Source organism: Leopardus geoffroyi, chromosome X, assembly GCF_018350155.1.
Source record: "Leopardus geoffroyi isolate Oge1 chromosome X, O.geoffroyi_Oge1_pat1.0, whole genome shotgun sequence".
Classification (NCBI taxonomy): domain Eukaryota; kingdom Metazoa; phylum Chordata; class Mammalia; order Carnivora; family Felidae; genus Leopardus; species Leopardus geoffroyi.
Genome location: NC_059343.1, coordinates 55,300,542 through 55,322,247, shown reverse-complemented (window position 1 = coordinate 55,322,247; position 21,706 = coordinate 55,300,542). Strand labels below are relative to the sequence as shown.

The following is a 21,706-nucleotide window of genomic DNA, read 5'->3' as shown; positions in this document are numbered from 1 at the left end:
AAGGATAAAGACATTACAAAAAAAACAAAAGCTAAGGGAGTTTATCAACTCTAGATCTACTTTACAGTAAATACTGAAAGGCATTCCTCAAGCTGAAATGAAAGAACACTAGTAATATAAAAATATATTAAAATATAAAATCTACTGGTAATGGTAAGTATATACTCAAATTAGGTATGTTCGGATTCTGTAACATGGTGGCGTGTTAACCATGTAACTCTAATACAAAAGTTAAAGGACACAAGTGTTAAAATAATTTCAGCTACAATAATTTATTAATAGGTACACAATATAAAGAGAGGTAAATTGTGACATCAAAAACAAAATATAGGGAGATGTATAATTGTAGAGGTTTTGTAAGTGATCAAAGTTGTTATCAGCTTAAAAGAGATTGTTACATTGATATTTTTGTTTATGGAAGCTTCGTGGTAACCACAAAACAAAAACCTAAAGTAGATACACAAAGGATAAAGTGCAAGGTATCAAAACACACCCATACAGAAAATGATCAGTTCACTCAAAGATAGCAAGAGAAGAAGAAAGGAACAGCAGAATTACAAATGAGCCAGAAAACAATTATAAAGAGATAATTAGTAAATCTTTACCTATCAACAAGTATGTAGATGGATTAAAATTTTCAATCAAAAAGCATAGAGTGCTGAATGGATTAAAAATAAGACCCAGCAATACACTGCCTAAAAGGGACTCCCTTCAGCTTTAAGGGAACACATAAGCTCAAAGTGAAGGGATGGAAAAAGATGATACCATGCAAATGGAAACTAAAAGCGAGCAAGGATAGCTATACTTATATGAGACAAGGTCAAATCTAAGCCAAAGACTGTAACAAGAGACAGAGAAGATCATTATATAATAATAGGGTGGTCTAGTATCCAAGAGGATATAACCATTATCAGTATTATGCACCCAACGTTAGAGCACTGAAATATATTAAGTAAATACTAAGAGATCTGAAGGGAGAAATAGAAAAAAAAAATAGTAGGGGACTTTTAATACGTCACATTTAACAATGCATATAGATCATCCAGACAGAAAATTAATAAAGAAATACTGGACTTGAGCTATACCTTAGACCAAATGAACCTAACAGACGTTTATAGAACATTGTATCCAACAGCAACAGAACACACCTTCTCAAGTACACATGGAGCTTTCTCAAAGCATAGATTATATACTAGGTCACAAAACAATCCTTAACAAATGTATGAAAACTGAAATTATATCAAGTATCCTTTCTGACTAGAATTATATGAAACTAGGAATCAATAACACGAGGAAAACTGGAAATTCACAAATATGTGGTAATTAAACAAACACACTCCTGAACAACCAAGGGGTCAAAGGAAGACATCAAAAGGGAAATTAAAACATATCTTGAAACAAATTACAGTGAAAAAACTTATGGGATGCAGCAAAAGCAGTTCTAAGAGGGAATTTTATGTTAACACCTACATTAAGACAAAAGAAAAATGGCACCCAAGCTGCCACCCAGCCTTTGTGCTGCTGGAGTTGGTCAGCTGCCTGCATGCTCCACATCTTCAGTGCCCACCAACCACAGCACTTAATTATTTGATTTTCCAGTGTGAGTGGTGAGAAAAGGAACTCTTGAAGGCACTGTGTGATTTTAGGTAATTAGTCCTTCTAATTCAATTCTGTGGTTCTTGCCTCACACATAAGTATTGACTAGTACTCAGCTAAAGTCTTAAAGAAGATCCCTGCAGCTCTCTAGAGCTCTTTGTGCAGCTACCTCCTCTCTGATATTTTGCCTGGAAAATTCACTTTCTTCTCTCCATACTTGCAACCCAGTGTCCTCAACTTAAGCAGACTGATGCCCACCCCCCGAGTTTCCCTCCACATACTATGACTTTCAGACTTTCTCCAGGCTGTAAGCTGGAAATATGGGGATCATTTTTTTTTTTTTTACTCTCTCTCATGGATCACTGTCTTTTATTTTTACTGTCTCTCAAGGATCACTGACTTTCATTGCCAGATTTCTAATGCCTTGAAAAAGGCACATAACATTGTTACATGTATTTTTTCTAGTTTTTAAATTATTCCTGGCTGAAGATGTAAACTTAATACCTCTTGTCCTATTTTGGCTGGAAATGGAAGTAGCTGTTATGTCTTTTCAGAGGACAGTCTGGCCTTTTATATCACTGTTTTAAATGGGTTTTTCTTTTGAATTTCAGTCAGTGTTTGAATTTCAGTCAGTCAGCAATTTCACTCAGTGTTCTAGTTGCTGGAGATATAGCAGTGAACATTATAATGTACTTCCAAATAGCTTACAATAGATTACAGCAGCAGACAAAAAATAAATAACTACAATTTATCTTGATAGAAAGTAATAAGAAATGCTAAGGAGAAAAAAACTTAAACAAGGAAGGGGGATAGGAGGCACTGCATACAGGGAGGTGTGTCAAAATTTTAGATACATTCACGTAGAGGGACTCACTGAGAGGAATATATTTTATCATAACCTACTGAATTCAAGAGAGCAAGCTATACGGATATCTGGAGGAAGAACACTCCAGGTAGATGAAACACTCAGTGCAAAGACCCTGGTGTGTAATAAATAGCAAGGACTATTCTTTTTTTAATTTTTAATTTTTATTTATTTTTAATTTGCATGCAAAATAGTTAGCAACAGTGATTTCAGGAGCAGATTCCTTTATGCCCTTACCCATTCAACCCATACCCCTTCCCACAACCCCTCCAGGAACTCTCTGTTTGTTCTCCATATTTAAGAGTCTCTTATGTTTTGTCCCCCTCCCTGTTTTTATATTATTTTTGCTTCCGTTCCCTTGTGTTCATCTGTTCTGTATCTTAAAGTCCTCATATGAGTACTATCATATGATATTTGTCTTTCTCTGATTGACTAATTTTGCTTAGCATAATACCATCCAGTTCCATCCACATAGTTGCAAATGGAAAGATTTCATTCTTTTTAAATGCCAAGTAACACTCTGTTGTATGTATGTATGTATGCGTGTGTGTGTGTACACATACAAACATACCACATCTTTATCCACTCGTCCATCGATGGACATTTGGGCTCTTTCCATACTTTGGCTATTGTTGATAGTGCTGCTATAAACATTGGGGTGCAAGTGTCCCTTCGAAACAGCACACCTGTATCACTTGGATAAATTCCTAGTAGTGCAATTGCTAGGTCGTAGGGTAGTTCTATTTTCAATTTTTTGAGGAACCTACACACTGTTTTCCAGAGTGGCTGCACCAGTTTGCATTCCCACCATCAGTGCAAAAGAGATCCTCTTTCTCTGTATCCATCACCAACATTAACATTGTTGCCTGCGTTGTTAACGTTAGCCATTCTGACAGATGTGAAGTGGTATCTCATTGTGGTTTTCATTTGTATTTCCCTGATGATAAGTGATGTTGAGCATTTTTTTCATGTGTCTGTCAGCCATCTGGATGTCTTCTTTGGAGAAGTGTCTATTCATGTCTTTTGCCCATTTCTTTTTTTAACGTTTTTTTAATTTATTTTTGAGACAGAGAGAGACAGAGCATGAACGGGGGAGGGGCAGAGAGAGAGGGAGACACAGAATCGGAAGCAGGCTCCAGGCTCTGAGCCATCCTCCCAGAGCCTGACACGGGGCTCGAACTCACGGACCGCGAGATCGTGACTTGAGCTGAAGTCGGACGCTTAACCGACTGAGCCACCCAGGCGCCCCTCTTTTGCCCATTTCTTCACTGGATTATTTGTTTTTTGGGTGTTGATTTTGATAAGTTCTTTACAGATTTTGGATACTAACAATTTATCTGATGTGTCATGTGCAAATATCTTCTCCCATTCTGTCAGTTGCCTTTTAGTTTTGCTGATTGTTTCCTTCACTGTACAGAAGCTTGTTATTTTGATGAGGTCCCAATAGTTCATTTTTGCTTTTGTTTCCCTTGCCTCTGGAGACGTGTTGAGTAAGAAGTTGCTGCGGCCAAGATCAAAGAGGTTTTTGCATGCTTTCTGCTCAAGAATTTTCATAGCTTCCTGTCTTACATTTAGGTCTTTCATCCATTTTGAGTTTATTTTTGTGTATGGTGTAATAAAGTGGTCCAGGTTCATTTTTCTGCTTGTCACCGTCCAGTTTTCCCAGCACCATTTGCTGAAGAGACTGTCTTTATTCCATTGGATATTCTTTCCTGCTTTGTCAAAGATTAGTTGGCCATATGCTTGTGAGTCCATTTCTGGGTTCTCTATACTGTTCCATTGATCTGAGTGTCTGCTTTTGTACCAGTGCCATACTGTCTTAATGATTATAGCTTTGTAATATAGCTTGAAGTCTGAGATTGTGATGCCTCCTGCTTTGTTTTTTTTCAAGATTGATTTGGCTATCCTGGGTCTTTTCCGATTCCATACAAATTTTAGGATTGTTTTTTGTAGCTCTGTGAAGAATGCTGGTGTTATTTTGATAGGGATTGCATTGAATATGTAGAATGCTTTGGGTAGTATTGACATTTTAACATTATTTGTTCTTCCAATCTTGAGCATGGAATGCTTTTTCATTTTTTTGTGTCTTCTTCAATTTCTTTCATAAACTTTCTATAGTTTTTAGCATATTGGTTTTTCACCTCTTTGGTTAGATTTATTCCTAGGTATTTTATGGTTTTCAGTGCAATTGTAAGTGGGATCGATTCCTTGATTTCACATTCTGTTGCTTCATTGTTGGTGTATAGGAATGCAACTAATCACTGTGCATTCATTTTATATCCTGCAACTTTTCCGATTCATGAATCAGTTCTAGCAGTTTTTTGGTGGAATCTTTTGGGTTTTCCATGTAGGGTATCATGTCATCTGCAAAGAGTGTAAGTTTGACCTCCTCCTGGCCAATTTGGATGCCTTTTATTCCTTTGTGTTATCTGATGGCTGAGGCTAAGACTTCCACAATACTATGTTGAATAACAGTGGTGAGAGTGGACATCCTTGTCTTGTTCCTGACCTTTGGATGATAACTCTCACCTTTTCTCCATTGAGGATGATATTAGCGGTGGGTCTTTCATATATGGCTTTTATGATCTTGAAGTATGATCCTTATATTCCTACATTCTTGAGGGCTTTTATCAAGAAATGATGCTGTATTTTGTCAAATGCTTTCTCTGCATCTATTGAGAGGATCATATGGTTCTTGTCCTTTCTTTTAATGATGTGATGAATCACATTGATTGTTTTGCAGGTATTGAACCAGCACTGCATCCCAGGTATAAATCCCACTTGGTCATGGTGAATAATTTTTTTAATGTATTGTTGTTTCCAGTTGGCTATTATCTTGTTGAGGATTTTTGGATCCACGTTCATCAGGGAAATTGATCTATAGTTCTCCTTTTTAGTGGGGTCTTTGTCTGGTTTGGGAATCAAGGTAATGCTGGCTTCATAGAAAGAGTTTAGCAGTTTTCCTTCCATTTCTACTTTTTGGAACAGCTTCAAGAGAATAGGTGTTCACTCTTCCTTAAATGTTTGGTACAATTCCCCTGGAAAGCCATATGGCCCTGGATTCATGTTTTTTGGGAGGTTTTTATTACTAATTCTATTTTTTTACAGTTTATGGGTCTATTCAAATCTTCTATTTCTTCCTGTTTCAGTTTTTGTAGTTTATATGTTTCTAGGAATTTGTCCATTTCTTCCAGTTTGACCATTTTATTGGTGTATCAATGCTCATAATATTCTCATTATCATTTTTATTTCTGCTGTGTTGGTTGTTTATCTCCTCTTTCCTTCCTCATTTTATTCATTTGGGTCCTTTCCTTTTTCTTTTTGATAAAACTGGCTAGTGGTTTATCAATTTTGTTAATTCTTTCAAAGAACCAGCTTCTCATTTCATTGATATGTTCTACTGGTTTTTTGTTTGTTTGTTTCAATAGCATTAATTTCTGCTCTAATCTTTATTATTTCCCATCTTCTGCTGGTTTTGGGTGTTATTTGCTCTTCTTTTTCCAGCTCTTTAAGGTGTTAGGTTAGGTTGTGTACCTGAGATCTTTCTACCTTCTTTAGGAAGGCCTGGAGTGCTATATACTTCCCTCTTATGACTGCCTTTGCTGTGTCCTAGAGGTTTTGGGCTCTGGTGTTATCATTTTCACTGGCTTCCATGTACTTTTCCTTTCCCCTTTAACTCCTTTGTTAGCCCATTCATTCTTTAGTAGGATGTTCTTTAGTCTTCAAATATTTGTCACCTTTCTAAATTTTTTCTTGTGGTTGATTTCGAGTTTCATAGCATTGTAGTCTGAAAACATGCACAGTATGATCTCGATCTTTTTGTACTTGTTGAGGGCTGCTTTGTGTCCCAGTATTTGGTCTATTCTGGAAAACGTTCCATGTGCACTCTAGAAGAATGTATATTCCACTGCTTTAGGATAAAATGTTCTGAATATATCTGTTAAGTCCATCTGGTTTAGTATGTCATTCAAAGCCATTTTTTCCTTGTTGATTTTCTGATTAGATGATCCATCCATTGCTGTAAGTGGGATGTTGATGTCCCCCTACTATTATGGCATTATTATCAATGAGTTTCTTTATGTTTGTGATTAAGTGATTTATATATTTGGGTGCTACCACATTTGGAGCATAAATGTTTACAATTGCTAGGTCTTCTTGGTGGATAGAGCCCTTGATTATGACATAATGCCCTTCTGCATCTCTTGATGCAGTCTTTATGTTAAAGTCTATATTGTTGTAAGTATGGCTACTCCGGCTTTCTTTTGTTGACCATTAGCATGATAGATGGTTCTCCATCCCCGTATTTTCAATCTGAAGGTGTCTTTAGGTCTAAAGTGGGTCTCTTGTAAACAACATACAGATGGATCTTGTTTTCTTATCCATTCTGTTACCCTATGTCTTTTTATTGGACCATTGATATTTAGAGTGAGTACTAAAAGATATGGATTCATTTCCATTATATTGCTTGCAGAGTTGGAATTTCTGGTGTTGTTCTCTGGTCCTTTCTAGTTTTTGTTGTTTTTGGTATTTATTTATTTATTTTCATCTTTTTCCCCTCAGAGAGTCCCCCTGAAAATTTCTTCCAGGGCTTGTTTAATGGTCATGAACTCCTTTAATTTTTGTTCGTCTGGGAAACTTTTAATCTCTCCTTCTATTTTGAATGACAGCCTTGCTGGATGAAGAATTCTTGGCTGCATATTTTTCTGATTCAGCACATTTAGTATATCCTGCCACTCCTTTCTGGCCTGCCAAGTTTCTGTGGATAGGTCTAGCAAAGAATATTCTTAAGAAACTCTACAGTACCTAAGCCTATGCTCACAAAATTGTAGCTATTTAAAATATTATTACTAATCATTGTGAAACTGTATGGCCTCAAAACTCCTCTGCTTGCTACTATGCCATATTGTCTCTTTCCTATGTCATGAAATGTTGAGACATGTAGTGCCTTTGATTGTGCTTGCACTGCTTTCTATCATTGTCCAGCTTTTACACAGCATTTGTGTTCCCAATCATTTAATTTCTGTGACTATGCAGCCTGATGAAATGTTGGGCTCTGACATTTCTCTTTGCACTAATCATTGGGGTTGATTTCATTATTGCATTATTCAATGGTCCCCTTCTTCCCTCACCACACGTGTGTCCTCCCAAAGTGGGTCCACTCTGGCCAAAAGCTCAGTCTCCCCAGAGACAAGAAACATTCTCAAATACATATGAGATACTATATAAAAATGTAATCATAGCTTCTCTTCTTTTGTTCAGCACTTTTTATATCATATAAGGCATTTTGGTTTTCCCCTTTCCTTTTTGAATAAGTAGTGCATACATGGTATGAAATTTTAAAAGATCAAAATGATATAGGAGTGAGAAATAGGTTTCCTCCATCCTTTCCTCAGCCATTCATTATTCCTGTCTTGAAGCAAACACTTTAACCAGTTTATTTGGTATTCTTTCCGAAATATTTGGTGCATTTAGTAACCCTCCACAACCCACCCCTACCCATACAATGTACCTTGACTGCCCTTTTCACCTTATTTTTGTCACACTGTGAGGTAGGTGGTCTTCCCATGTTACAGATAAGGAATCTAAAGCTTAGAGATAGGAGGTAATTTGCCTACGGTTTTTCAGGAAGTAAGTGAAAAATCCAGGACTGATATTGCAGTTCTTGTCTGCATTGCTTCCTCCACATTGTAAAGTGTCAGGTCCTATGTGGTAAACAGGAAGGAAGACCTCTAAACACTTGCTGGTAGCTAGAGTGATTCTTAAAAATCCCCCCACCCCCAATTCCTTTAGTCATATTAGAATTGCTATGGCAGACTCTAGATGTAATGCTAGTGAGCATCAATTGCTAGTTAGCATTAGGGAGACAAAAATTCAGTCTTTCTAATTGTTTCCTGAAAATGTCCTCCTTTTACAGATCTATTCAGGTCCACCTGAAGAAAGTGCTACACCTCCAGTGCCTCCACCTCGAGTGACAGCAAGAAGGCACAAACCAATCACAATTTCAAAACGCTTGTTGCGAGAAAGAACAGTTTTTTATACTTCTTCTGTGGATGAAAGTGAAGGTCGGTACTGAGGTACACTCTTAGCTTCTTAATAGTGATTAGACACAAAAAATATATCGAAGAGCAGAAGTGGAGCCATATTTCTCAATATAAATATAGACTTTTTCTAGTACCTGAGCCAGGCAAAGCAAGGTTTGCAAAATTTGTGCCACTGAGAAATCGTTAGTGGATAGGACAGAGATGAACATGTAAAGCCAGATACCATGATCCCTGAGGAAGACAGTGGAAGATCCAAAATGTTCTAAGATATGTACCTCAGTGCATTGAAATGGGTGAACAATATGCGTTCTGAATTTCTGACATTTTTTTTAATGTTTTATTTTTATTTTTGAGAGAGAGAGAGTGGGCAAGGGGCAGTGAAAAAGGAAGACAGAACTGAAGCAGGCTCTGCGCTGACAGTAGAGAACCTGATGCGGGGCTTGAACTCATAAATGTTGAGATCAGGACCTAAACTAAAGTCGGATGCTTAACCGACTAAACTAGCCAAGCACCATGAATACTCTCAGATTTTAAATTCAAGTTTAGTTTCCATGGAGGAGTGATCTCAGCAAGTTGACTGAATAGGAGTTTTCTTTGCTGTTTCCCCATGGTGAATTTAATTTGAGCAAACTTTCATGCATGAAAATCCCTTCATAAGAACTATACAATCCAGCTGAGAGATTACAGCACCGGAGGGGAGCAAAGAAATAAGAAATAGTGCATTGCAGAGGGTAGGGAGGACATTTTAATATTAAACATATCACCCCTCTCCCAAGCTCACACAGCACAGTACAGAGAGAGATAGCCAACCTCTGCATGGGTGAAGGAGAGTAAAGTGAACACCTGACTTCACAACCCCAGCAGCAGACCCACCCCAGTGAACCCAATTACCCATCTTCCATTGATCCATCTCCAGGGTAGCACCCACAGACCTAGGCTCTAGGACTGCCCCAGTTATTACTTGGAACCCCAAGCTTCAGGACTAACACAGCACCAGGATGTCCCTGTGGCCCCAGCCTGGGCCCTGCAGCCCTACCCTATAGAATGCAACCACAGACCCAGCCTCCAGGCAGGCCTCCTGTAGATCCACACTACAGGTCTGCCCCAGTGCCAGACCAGCCCCCTGGTCCCAGATTGCAAGCTTGCCCCTGAAGATCCAGGCTGAAAGTGTGGCCAACTGATCCAGGCACCAGACCAGCCTACTCAAGGACTCCAACACTGATCCCACCTGTGTAGCCCATCAGCTGGGCCACCCAAAATCTCTGTTTGCTCTTACTCTAAAGGGCTTTCCTTTCCAATCATCTGTAATGACAGGGAGATGTGCCTACATCTTCAAATAGACAACCACCGACACAAGACCACAAGACACAAGAACCAGGAATATCCAGGGGAAATGACGCCAATAAAGGAGCAAAATAAAGCATCAGAAACTCACCCAAAAGAAGTAGAGATCTATTAACTGTCAGACAAAGAATTCCAAATAATTGTCTGTAAGATGCTGAGTGAACTAAAAGACAATGCAGATTGACCACTAAATAAAATCAAGAAAACAATACACAAGAAGTTCAAGAAAGTGATAGAAACCATAGGGAAAAAAACAAACAGAAAACCTGGAGCTGAAAAATGAGTGCACTGAAAAATTCAATAGAGTGCTTTATCACTAAGAAGAAGAAAGGATCATTGAGCTCAAAGATGGGTCACTTGAAATTACCCAGTCAAGGAACAAAAAGAAAAATAATTGAAAAAAAGTGAAAAAAACTTGAGACTTACACAACATTGTCTAACAAACGAATATACGTATCATGGGAGTCCTGGAAGGAGCAAAGAAAGAAGGGTAGAGAAAGCTTATTTAAAAAAAATAATGAGAAATTTCATAGATAAGAGAGGGACATGAACATCCAGATCATCAAAGCCCAAATAAACCCAAATAGATTAAGCATATTTTTCACCAAGACAGATTATAATAAAATTCTCAAAATTCCAAGACAGAGAACTTTGAACACTACAAGAGAGAAATGAGTCATCACATACAAAGAAACTCCCATGGACGCCTGGGTGGCTTAGTCAGTTAAGTGTCTGATTCTTCATTTTAGCTAAGGTCATGATCTCACAGTCGTGAGATTGAGCCCAATGTTGGGCTCTGCACAGAGTGTTGAATCCGCTTGAGATTCTCTCTCCCATTCCCTCTACCCCTCCCTTGCTCTCTCTCTCTGTCTCTCTTCCTCTCTCTCTCAAAAAAAATAGAAATAAAAACAAGTAAATAAAAAACAAACTCCCATAATACTATGAGCAATTGTTCAGCACAAACTTTGCAGGCCAGGGGACAGTGGGATGATATATTTAAAGTACTGAAAGGAAGTTTTAAAAACCTGCCAACCAAGAATAATATACCAGACAAAACAATCCTTCAGAAATGAAGAAGAGAGAAAACTTTTCCAGAAAAATACAAAAGTTAAGGGAGTCCATCACCACTAGACCTAATTTATAAGAAATGCTAAAAAAAAGATTATTCAAGTTGAGACAAATGAACACTAACAAGAAAAAAACATGAAAGAATAAAACTCATTAGTGAAGATATAGTCAAATTGAGAATACTCTAATAGTATAATACTGATGGGTAAATAACTTTTTAAAAGTTTTTATTTTATTTCCAGTTAGCTAACATACAGCGTTATGACAGTTTCTGATGTACAGTATAGTAATTCCACACTTCCATACATCACTCCATGCTCATCGTGACAAATGCACTCCCTAAACCCCATCACCTATTTAACCCATCCCCCACTCCCTTCTGGTAAACATCAGTTTGTTCTCTATAATTAAGAGTATGTTTCTTGATTTGTCTGTCTCTAAATTTTTTCCCTTTGCTTGTTTTGTTTCTTAAATTCCACATGAGTGAAATCATATGGTATTTGTCTTTCTCTGACATTTTCCTTAATGTGTATATCACTTTTAACTCTAGTACAAAAGTTAAAATACAGAAGTATTAAAAATGAATAGAGCTCTAGTAATTTTTAGTAAATACAAAATTTAAAAAGATATAAAGTATGACATCAATAACATAAAATGTAGAGGGAGAAGAAGTTGAACTGTAGTCAAGTGCGGAGATTTTGTTTTGTTGTTGTTTTTTAATATGAAATTTATTGTCAAATTGGTTTCCATACAACGCCCAGTGCTCATTCCAACAGGTGCCCTACTCCATGCCCATCACCCACTTTCCCCTCCCTCCTACCCCCCATCAACACTCTGTTCTCAGTTTTTAAGAGTCTCTTATGTTCTGGCTCCCTCCCTCTCTAAACTTTTTTTTCCCTTCCCCTCCCCCATGGTCTTCTGTTAAGTTTCTCGGGATCCACATAAGAGTGAAAACATATGGTATCTGTTTTGCTCTGTATGACTTATTTCACTTAGCATAACACTCTCCAGTTCCATCCACGTTGCTACAAAGGGCCATATTTCATTCTTTCTCATTGCCACATAGTATTCCATTGTGTATATAAACCACAATTTCTGTATCCATTCATCCGTTGATGGACATTAAGGCTCTTTCCATAATTTGGCTATTGTTGAAAGTTCTGCTGTAAACATTGGGATACAAGTGCCCCTATGCATCAGTACTCCTGTATCCCTTGGGTAAATTCCTAGCAGTGCTATTGCTGGGTCATAGCATAGATCTATTTTTAATTTCTTTAGGAACCTCTGCACTGTATTCCAGAGAGGCTGCACCAGTTTGCATTCCCACCAACAGTGCAAGAAGGTTCCCATTTCTCCACATCCTCTCCAGAATCTATAGTTTCCTGATTTGTTCATTTGAGCCACTCTGACTGGCATGATGTGGTATCTCAGTGTGGTTTTGATTTGTATTTCCCTGATGAGGAGCGACCTTGAGCATCTTTTGATGTGCCTGTTGGCCATCTGGATGTCTTCTGTAGAGAAGTGTCTATTCATGTCTTCTGCCCATTTCTTCATTGGATTATTTGTTTATCGGGTGTGGAGTTTGATGAGTTCTTGATAGATTTTGGATACTAGCCCTTTGTCCAATATATCAATTGCAAATACCTTTCCCCTTCCGTTGGTTGCCTTTTAGTTTTGTTGATTGTTTCCTTTCCAGTGCAGAAGCTTTTTATCTTCATGAGGTCCTAATAGTTCATTTTTGATTTTAATTCCCTTGCCTTTGGGGATGTGTCAAGTAAGAAATTGCTGCGGCTGAGGTCAGAGAGATTTTTTTCCTGCTTTCTCCTCTAGGATTTTGATGGTTTACTGTCTCACATTAAAGTCCTTTATCAATGTTAGGTTTAATTTTGTGAGTGGTGTAAGAAAGGGGTCTAGTTTCAACCTTCTTCATGTTGCTGTCCAGTTCTCCCAGCACCATTTGTTAAAGAGACTGTCTCTTTTCCATTGGATATTGCTCCTGCTTTGTCAAAGATTAGTTGGCCATACTTTTGTGCATCCAATTCTACAGTCCCTATTCTATTCCATTGGTTTATGTGTCTGTTTTTGTGCCAATACCATGTTGTCTTGATAATTACAGCTTTGCAGTAGAGGCTAAAGTCTGGGATTGTGATGCTTCCTGCTTTGGTCTTCTTCTACAAAATTACTTTGGCTATTCAGGGTCTTTTGTGGTTCCATGCAAATATTACGATTGCTTGTTCTAGCTTTAAGAAGAATGCTGGTGCAATTTTGGTTGGGATTGCATTGAATGTGTAGATAGCTTTGGGTAGTGTTGACATTTTAACAATATTTACTCTTCCAATCCATGAGCATGGAATATGTTTTTCTATTTTTTTTATCTTCTTCAGTTTCCTTCATAAGCTTTCTATAGTTTTCAGCATACAGATCTTTTACATCTTGGTTAGGCTTATTCCGAGATATTGTATGATTCTTGGTGCAATTGTGAATGGGTCAGTTTCTTTATTTGTCTTTCTGTTGCTTCATTATTAGTGTATAAAAATGCAACTGATTTCTGTACATTGATTTTGTATCCTGCGACTTTGCTGAATTCATGTATCAGTTCTAGCAGATTTTTGGTGGAATTTATCGGGTTCCATGTGTAATATCATGTGATCTGCAAAAAGTGAAAGCTTGACTTCATTTTGCCAATGTTGATGCCTTTGATTTCCTTTTGTTGTCTGATTGCTGATGCTAGAACTTCCAACACTATGTTAAACAACAGTGGTGAGAGTGGACATCCATATCGTGTTCCTGATCTCAGGGGGAAAGCTCTCAGTTTTTCCCCATTGAGGATCATATTAGCTGTGGGCTTTTCATAAATGGCTTTGATGATGTTTAAGTATGTTCCTTCTCTCCCGACTTTCTCGAGGGTTTTTATTAAGAAAGGATGCTGAATTTTGTCCAATGATTTTTCTGCATCAATTGACAGGATCATATGGTTCCTTTCTTTTCTTTTATTAATGTGATGTATCACATTGATTTTTTTGTGAATGTTGAACCAGCCCTGCATCCCAGGACTGAATCCCACTTGATTGTGGTGAATAATTCTTTTTATATGCTGTTGAATTCGATTTGCTAGTGTCTTGTTGAGAATTTTTGCATCCATATTCATCAGGGATATTGGCCTGTAGTTGTGTTTTTTTGTTGTTGTTGCTGGGTCTCTGTCTGGTTTCAGAATGAAAGTAATGCTGGCTTCATAGAATGAGTCTGAAAGTTTTCCTTCCTTTTCTATTTTGTGGAATGGCTTGAGAAGGACAGGGATTATCTCTGCTTTAAATGTCTGGTAGAATTCCCCTGGGAAGCCATCTGGTCCTGGACTCTTATTTGATAGAAGATTTTTGATAACTGATTCAATTTCTTCGCTGGTTATGGGTCTGTTCAAGTTTTCTATTTCTTCCTGTTTGAGTTTTGGAAATGTGTGGGTGCTTAGGAATTTGTCCACTTCTTCCAGGTTGTCCAAGTTGTTGGCATATAATTTTTCATAGTATTCCCTGATAATTACTTGCATTTCTGAGGGATTGTTTGTAATAATTCCACTTTCATTCATGATTTTACCTATTTGGGTCATCTCCCTTTTCTTTTTGAGAAGCCTGGCTAGAGGTTTATCAATTTTGTTTATTTTTAAAAAAAAAAACAACTCTTGGTTTCTTTGATCTGCTGTACTGTTTTTTTTTTGAATTCTATATTTTTAATTTCTATTCTGCTCTTTCTTATTTCTATTCTTCTGCTGGGTTTGGGGTGTCTTTGCCCTTCTGCTTCTAGTTCCTTTAGGTGTGTTGTTAGATTTGTATGCAGGATTTTTCTTGTTTGTTGAGATAGGCCTGGATTGCAATGTATTTTCCTCTTAAGACTGCCTTTGCTACATCGAAAATGTTTGCATTGTTGTATTTTCATTTTCATTTGTTTCTGTATATTTTTAAATTTCTTCTCTAATTGCCTTGTTGACCCATTCATTCTTCCGCAGTGTATTCTTAACCTGCATGCTTTTGGAGGTTTTCCAGACTTTTTCCTGTGGTTGATTTCAAGCTTCATAGCATTGTGGTCTGAAAGTGTGCATGGTATGATCCCAATTCTTTTATACCTATGAAGGGCTGTTTTGTGACCCAGTATGTGATCTATCTTGGAGAATATTGCATGTGCACTGAAGAAGAAAGTATATTCTGTTGCTTTGGGATGCAGAGTTCTAAATAGATCTGTCAAGTCCATCTGATCCAATGTGTCATTCAGGGCCCTGGTTTCTTTATTGATCCTGTGTCTAGATGATCTATCCATTGTTGTAAGTAAGGTATTAACTTCCCCTTCAATTACCACATTCTTATCAATAAGGTTGCTTATGTTTGTGATTAATTGTTTTATATATTTGGGGGATCCCATATTCAGTGAATAGACATTTATAATTTTTAGCTCTTCCTGATGGATTGACCCTGTAATTATTATATAATGCCCTTCTTCATTTCTTGCTACAGCTTTTAATTTAAAGTCTAGTTTGTCTGTTATAAGTATGGCTACTACAGCTTTCTTTTGACTTCTAGTAGCATGATAGATAGTTTTACATCCCCTCACTTTCAATCTGAAGGTGTCCTCAAGTCTAAAATGAGTCTCTTGTGGAAAGCAAATAGATGGGTCTTTTTTTTTTTTTTATCCATTCTGATACCCTATGTCTTTTGGTTGGAGCATTTAGTCCATTTACATTCAGTGTTATTATAGAAAGATATGGGTTTAGAGTCACTGTGATGTCTGTAGGTTTCATGCTTGCAGTGATGTCCCTGGTACTTTGTGGTCCTTGCAACATTTCACTCATAGAATCCTCCTTAGGATCTCTTGTAGGGATGGTTTAGTGGTGATGAATTCCTTCAGTTTTTGTTTGTTTGGGAAGACCTTTATCTCTCCTTCTAGTCTAAATGACAGACTTGCTGAATAAAGGATTCTCAGCTGCATATTTTTTTCTGTTCATCACATTGAAGATTTCCTGCCATTCCTTTCTGGCCTGCCAAGTTTCAGTAGATAGGTCTGCCACGAGTATTATAGGTGTCCCTTTATATGTTAGAGCCTGTTTATCCCTAGCTGCTTCCAGAATTTTCTCTGTATCCTTGTATTTTGCCAGTTTCACTATATGTCATGCAGAAGTTCGATTCAAGTTATGTCTGAAGGGACTTCTCTGTGCCTCTTGGAATTCAATGCTTTTTTCCTTCCCCAGATCAGGGAAGTTCTCAGCTATGATTTGTTCAGGTACACCTTCAACCCCTTTCTCTGTCTCTTCTTCTGTAATTCCTATTATACGAATATTGTTCCTTTTTTTAAAATTTTTTTTCAACGTTTATTTATTTTTGGGACAGAGAGAGACAGAGCATGAACGGGGAGGGGCAGAGAGAGAGGGAGACACAGAATCAGAAACAAGCTCCAGGCTCTGAGCCATCAGCCCAGAGCCTGACGCGGGGCTCGAACTCACGGACCGCGATCGTGACCTGGCTGAAGTCGGACGCTTAACCGACTGTGCCACCCAGGCGCCCCGAATATTGTTCCTTTTGATGCATCACTTAGTTCTCTAATTCTCGCCTCATACTCCTGGATATTTTTTATCTCTCTTTTTCTCAGCTTCCTCTTTTTCCATAATTTTATCTTCTAATTCACCTATTCTCTCCCCTGCCTCTTCAATCCAGACTGTGGTTGCCTCCATTTTATTTTGCACCTTATTTATAGCATTTTTCAGCTCCTCATGACTATTTCTGAGTCCATTGATCTCTGTAGCAATAGATTCTCTGCTGTCCTCTATACTTTTTTCAAGCCCAGCGATTATTTTTATGACTATTTTTCTAAATTCTTGTTCCATTATATTGCTAACTTCGGTTTTGATCAATTCGTTAGCTGTCGCTACTTCCTGGAGTTTCTTTTGAGGAGAATTCTTCTATTTTGTCATTTTGGACAATCCCTGGGGTGGCGGGGAACAGCAGGGAACTTGCCCTATGCTGTCTGGTGTAACTTGTGTTGGTGGGCAGGGCCACAGTCAGACCTGATGTCTTCCCCCTGCCCACCGCTGGGGCCACAATCAGACTGGTGTGTACCTTATCTTCCCCTCTCCCAGAGATAGGGCTCACTGTGGACTGGTGTGGCCCCTGTCTGGGCTACTTGCACACTGCCAGGCTGTGGTGCTGCTCTGATGGGATCTGGTGTGGATCTACAAGGTGCACAGGGGCAGGAGGCTCAGGCTTAGCTTGCTTTGTGTTCAGTGGTCCCCTGAGGGAGGTGCCTTGCAGCACCGTGAGGGAGGCAGGTAGACTCTTCAGAGGGATGGATCCACAGAAGCACAGCATTGGGTGTTTGTGAGGTGCAAGCACATTTGGTGATGGGAACTGGTTCCCTTTGGGATTTAGTTTGGGGGATGGGAGAGGGAGATGGTGCTGGCCAGCGCCTTTGTTCCCCAGTGAGCTGATCTCTGTCTCCAGGGCTCAACACCTCTCTTTCCTGGTGTCCTCTTGCCCTCCCGCTATCTGAGCAGAGCTGTTGACTTATAACATTCCAGGTGTTAAGTCCTGCTGGCTGTCAGAACTCATGGAGTCTGGCCCCTCCACTTTTGCAAGCTAGACTCAGGGATTCCGCCTTGCTGGGCAGGCTGCCCCTCCACCACCCTGGCTGTCCTCCCACCAGTCCTTGTAGCACGCACGCCTCTCTGCCCTTCCCACCCTCTTCTGTGGGCCTCTTGTCTATGCTTGGCTCTGGAGAGTCTGTTCTGCTAGTCTTCTGACTGTTTTCTGGGTTATTTCTAGGCAGCTATGTGTGGAATATAAGTGGTCAGCGGAATGAGGTGAGCCCACCGTCCTCCTACACCTCCATCTTCTCTATATCCAAGTGCAGAGATTTTGTAAACAAAGTTACTTTGTTATTAGATTAAATCAATGGCTATAACTGTACAAAGTTTTGAACTTTATGATACTCACAAATACAAAATCTGTAGTAGATACGCAAAAGATAAGGAGAAAGGAGTCAAAGTATACACTACAAAAAAATCACCAGGAAAGATAGCAAACAGGAGAAATGGAAAACAAAGGAATGAGAAACAATTAACAAAATGCCAATAGTAAGTTCTTAACTACCAATATAGGCATACTTCATTTTACTGTCCTTCACTTTATTTGCATTTCACAAGTACTGTGTTGTTTTTGTTGTTGTTGTTGTTGTTGTTGTTGTTGTTTATGAATAGAAGGTTTGTGGCAGCCCTGTATTTAGCAACTCTATTGGCATCATTGTTTTCCCCAACAGCATTTGCTCACTTCATGTCTCTGTATCACATTTTGGTAATTTTTGCGATATTTTGAACTATTTAATTATTGTCATATTTGTTACAGTGATATATGATCAGTGATCTTTGATGTTACTATTGTATTTGTTTTGAGGCACCATTAATAGTTTTCATATAAGATGGCAAACTTAATTGATAAATGTTGTGTTCTGACTGCTTTATCAGCTGGCCATTCCCCCATATCTATTCCTCTCATCATTCTTCTCTGAGACACAGCAATACTGAAATGAGTCCAATTAAATAGCCCTACAATAACCTGCAAGTATTTAAGTGAAAGAAAGAGTTGAAGATTTCTCATTTAAAATCAAAGCTAGAAATAATTAAGCTTAGTGAGGAAAGCATGTTGAAAGCTAAGATAGGCTGAAAGCTAGGCTTCTTGTGCCAAACAGCCATGTTCTGAATGCAAAAACAAAACAAAACAAAATGTAGGAAATAGAAAATGCTACCCCAGTGAATAAATGAATGATAAGAAAGCGAAACAGCCTTCTTGCTGATATGGAGACAGTTTCATTCATTTGGATAGAAGATCAGAATAGCCATAACATTCCCTTAAGCCAAAGCCTAATCAAGAGCAATGCCCTAACTCTCTCTTCAATTCTATAAAGACTAAGAGAAGCGAGGAAGGTGAAAAGAAAAGTTTGAAACTATCAGAGGTTCATTCATGAGGATTTTTTTGTTTTTAATTTTATTTATTTATTTATTTATTTATTTATTTATTTATTTTTAAATTACATCCAAATTAGTTACCATAAAGTGTAACAATGATTTCAGGAGTAGATTCCTTAATGCCCCTTACCCATTTAGCCCATCCCCCCTCCCACAACCACTCCAGTAACCTTCTATTTTGTTCTCCATATTTAAGAGTCTCTTATGTTTTGTCCCTCTCCCTGTTTTTACATTATTTTTACTTCTCTTCCCTTATGTTCATCTGTTTCATCTCTTAAAGTCCTCATATGAGTGAAGTCATATGATTTTTGTCTTTCTCTTACTGACTAATTTCATTTAGCATAATACCCTCCACTTCCATCCAAGTAGTTGCAAATGGCAAGATTTCATTCTTTTTGATTGCCGAGTAATACTCCATTGTATATATATACCACATCTTCTTTATCCATTCAAAAATCGATGGACATTTGGGCTCTTTCCATACTTTGGCTATTGTTGCTAGTGCTGCTATAAACATTGGGGGTGCAAGTGTCCCTTCAAAACAGCACACCTGTATCCCTTGGATAAATACGTAGTAGTGCAATTGCTGAGTCATAGGGTAGTTCTATTTTTAGTTTTTTGAGGAACCTCCATACTGTTTTCCAGAGTGGCTGCACCAGCTTGCATTCCCACCAAAAATGCAAAAGAGATCCTCTTTCTCTGCATCCTTGCCAACATCTGTTGTTGTCTGAGTTGTTCATGTTAGCTATTCTGACACGTGTAAGGTGCTCATTGTGGTTTTCATTTGTATTTTCCTGATGATGAGTGATGTTGAGCATTTTTTCATGTGTTGGTTGACCATCTGGATGTTTTCTATGGAGAAGTGTCTATTCGTGTCTTTTGCCCATTTCTTCACTGGATTATTTGTTTTTTGGGTGTTGAGTTTGATAAGTTCTTTATAGATTTTGTATACTAACCCTTTATCTGATGTGTCATGTGCAAATATCTTCTCCCATTCTGTCACTTGCCTTTTAGTTTTGCTGATTGTTTCCTTCACTGTGCAGAAGCTTTTTATTTTGATGAGGTCCCAGTAGTTCATTTTTGCTTTTGTTTTCCCTGCCTCTGGAGACGTGTTGAGTAAGAAGTTGCTACAGTCAAGGTCAAAGAGGTTTTTGCCTGTTTTCTCCTCAAGAATTTTCATGGCATCCTGTCTTACATTTAGGTCTTTCATCCATTTTGAATTTATTTTTGTGTATGGTGTAAGAAGGTGTTCCAGATTCATTCTTCTGCATGTCACTGTCCAGTTTTCCCATTTGCTGAAGAGACTGTCTTTATTCCATTGGATATTCTTTGGTTCATGAGGTTTAAAGAGAAAAGCCATTGCCATAACATAAAAGAGGAAGGTGAAGAAGCAAGCACTGATGTAGAAGTTGCATCAAGTCATCCAGATCTAGATAAGATAATTAGTGAAGGTGGCAACACTAAACAACAGATTTTCAGTGTAGATGAAACAACCTTATATTGGAAGGAGATGCCATGTAGCATAGCTAGATGAGAATAAATCAATGCTTGGCTTCAAAAGATAGGCTAACTCTTGTTATGGGCTAATGTAGCTGGTGCCATTAGGTTGAGACCAATGCTCATTTACAATTCCAAAAATCCTAAGGCAGTCTTCAGTATTACACTAAATCTACTCTGCCTGTGCACTATAAATGGAACAAGAAAGTCTGGATGACACCACATCTGTTTTTATAAACAGATGGTTTACTGAGTATTTTAAGCCCACTATTGAGGCATACACTGAGAAAAAGAATACTATCAAAATACTACTGCTCATTGTCAGTATCCAGTGGTCACCCAAAAGCTGTGTATGTTAGAGATGTACAATAAGATTTATGTTGTTTTCATGCCTGCTAACATGACACCCATTCTGCAGCCCTTGGATCAAGGAGTAATACTAACTTTCAAGTCTTATTCTTTAAGATATACATTTGTAATGCTATAGCTGTCATACAGAGTGATTCTTCTGACAGACCTGGGCAAAGTAAGTTGAAAACTTTCTGGAAAGAAAACACCGTTCTAGATGCCATTAAGAACATTTTTGGTCATGGGAAGAGGCCAAAAAGTCAACATTAACAGGAGTTTTAAAGAAGTTGATTCCAACCCTCATGGATGACATTGAAGGGTTCAAAATTTCAGTGGAGGAAGTAACTGCAGATGTGGTGGAGATAGTAAGAGAATTATAATTGGAAGTGACTGAATTGCTGCAATCTCAGGATAAAACTTCAACAGATGAGGGAGGAGCTGGGTGCCTGACTGTTGCACAGGCGGGCACAGGGACCTGAAGTCACAGCCACTGCTACCTGATTGGGGGCCTGGGATGCACCACAGGGGCTAAGCACCTTTGGAGCCTTGAGCTCTCCAGTCACAGGGCACACTGGCAGCATGGGAGCATAAGCTGTGGTAGGAGTTGGGTCAATGCAGCAAGTCCTGTTACTACAAGAGCTGGACCAGGGAGTCTGAGTCCACCTGACTTACCTACACCAAATTGGGTGTGCCACCTGATGTCTCTGCCACTGACAATGGCTATGAAGTCAGTGGCCTGCATGCAGGTGTGTTGGAAGATGGACTGTCTTTCAATGGTATGCCCTGATCTATGGCCCCAGAGAAGAAGATGAGCTGTGGAACCCAGTGCTTGAATCCCCAGAGCCTCAACTCAGGCTCTCTGACCCAGAAACATAATAGCCTTCAGATCACAGAGACTAAAAGAGATGCTAAGTGAATGTCTGCAAAAGAAGTCACCATTAATGTTAA

At 38.5% G+C, this 21,706-nt stretch overlaps 1 protein-coding gene across 6 annotated transcripts in view; it reads left to right on the top strand.

The window, feature by feature from the left end:
• OPHN1 (oligophrenin 1) overlaps nt 1-21,706 on the top strand; it is a 618,968-nt gene that overhangs the window by 519,818 nt on the left and 77,444 nt on the right. For all 6 annotated transcript variants that reach the window (XR_006710966.1, XM_045472066.1, XM_045472065.1 and 3 more), the window contains one exon: nt 8,376-8,523. Coding sequence is in view for 5 of the 6 variants with exons in the window: in XM_045472066.1 (XP_045328022.1) it covers nt 8,376-8,523 (148 nt within the window). In the remaining variant the exon portion in view is untranslated. The remainder of the gene's footprint in view (nt 1-8,375; nt 8,524-21,706) is intronic.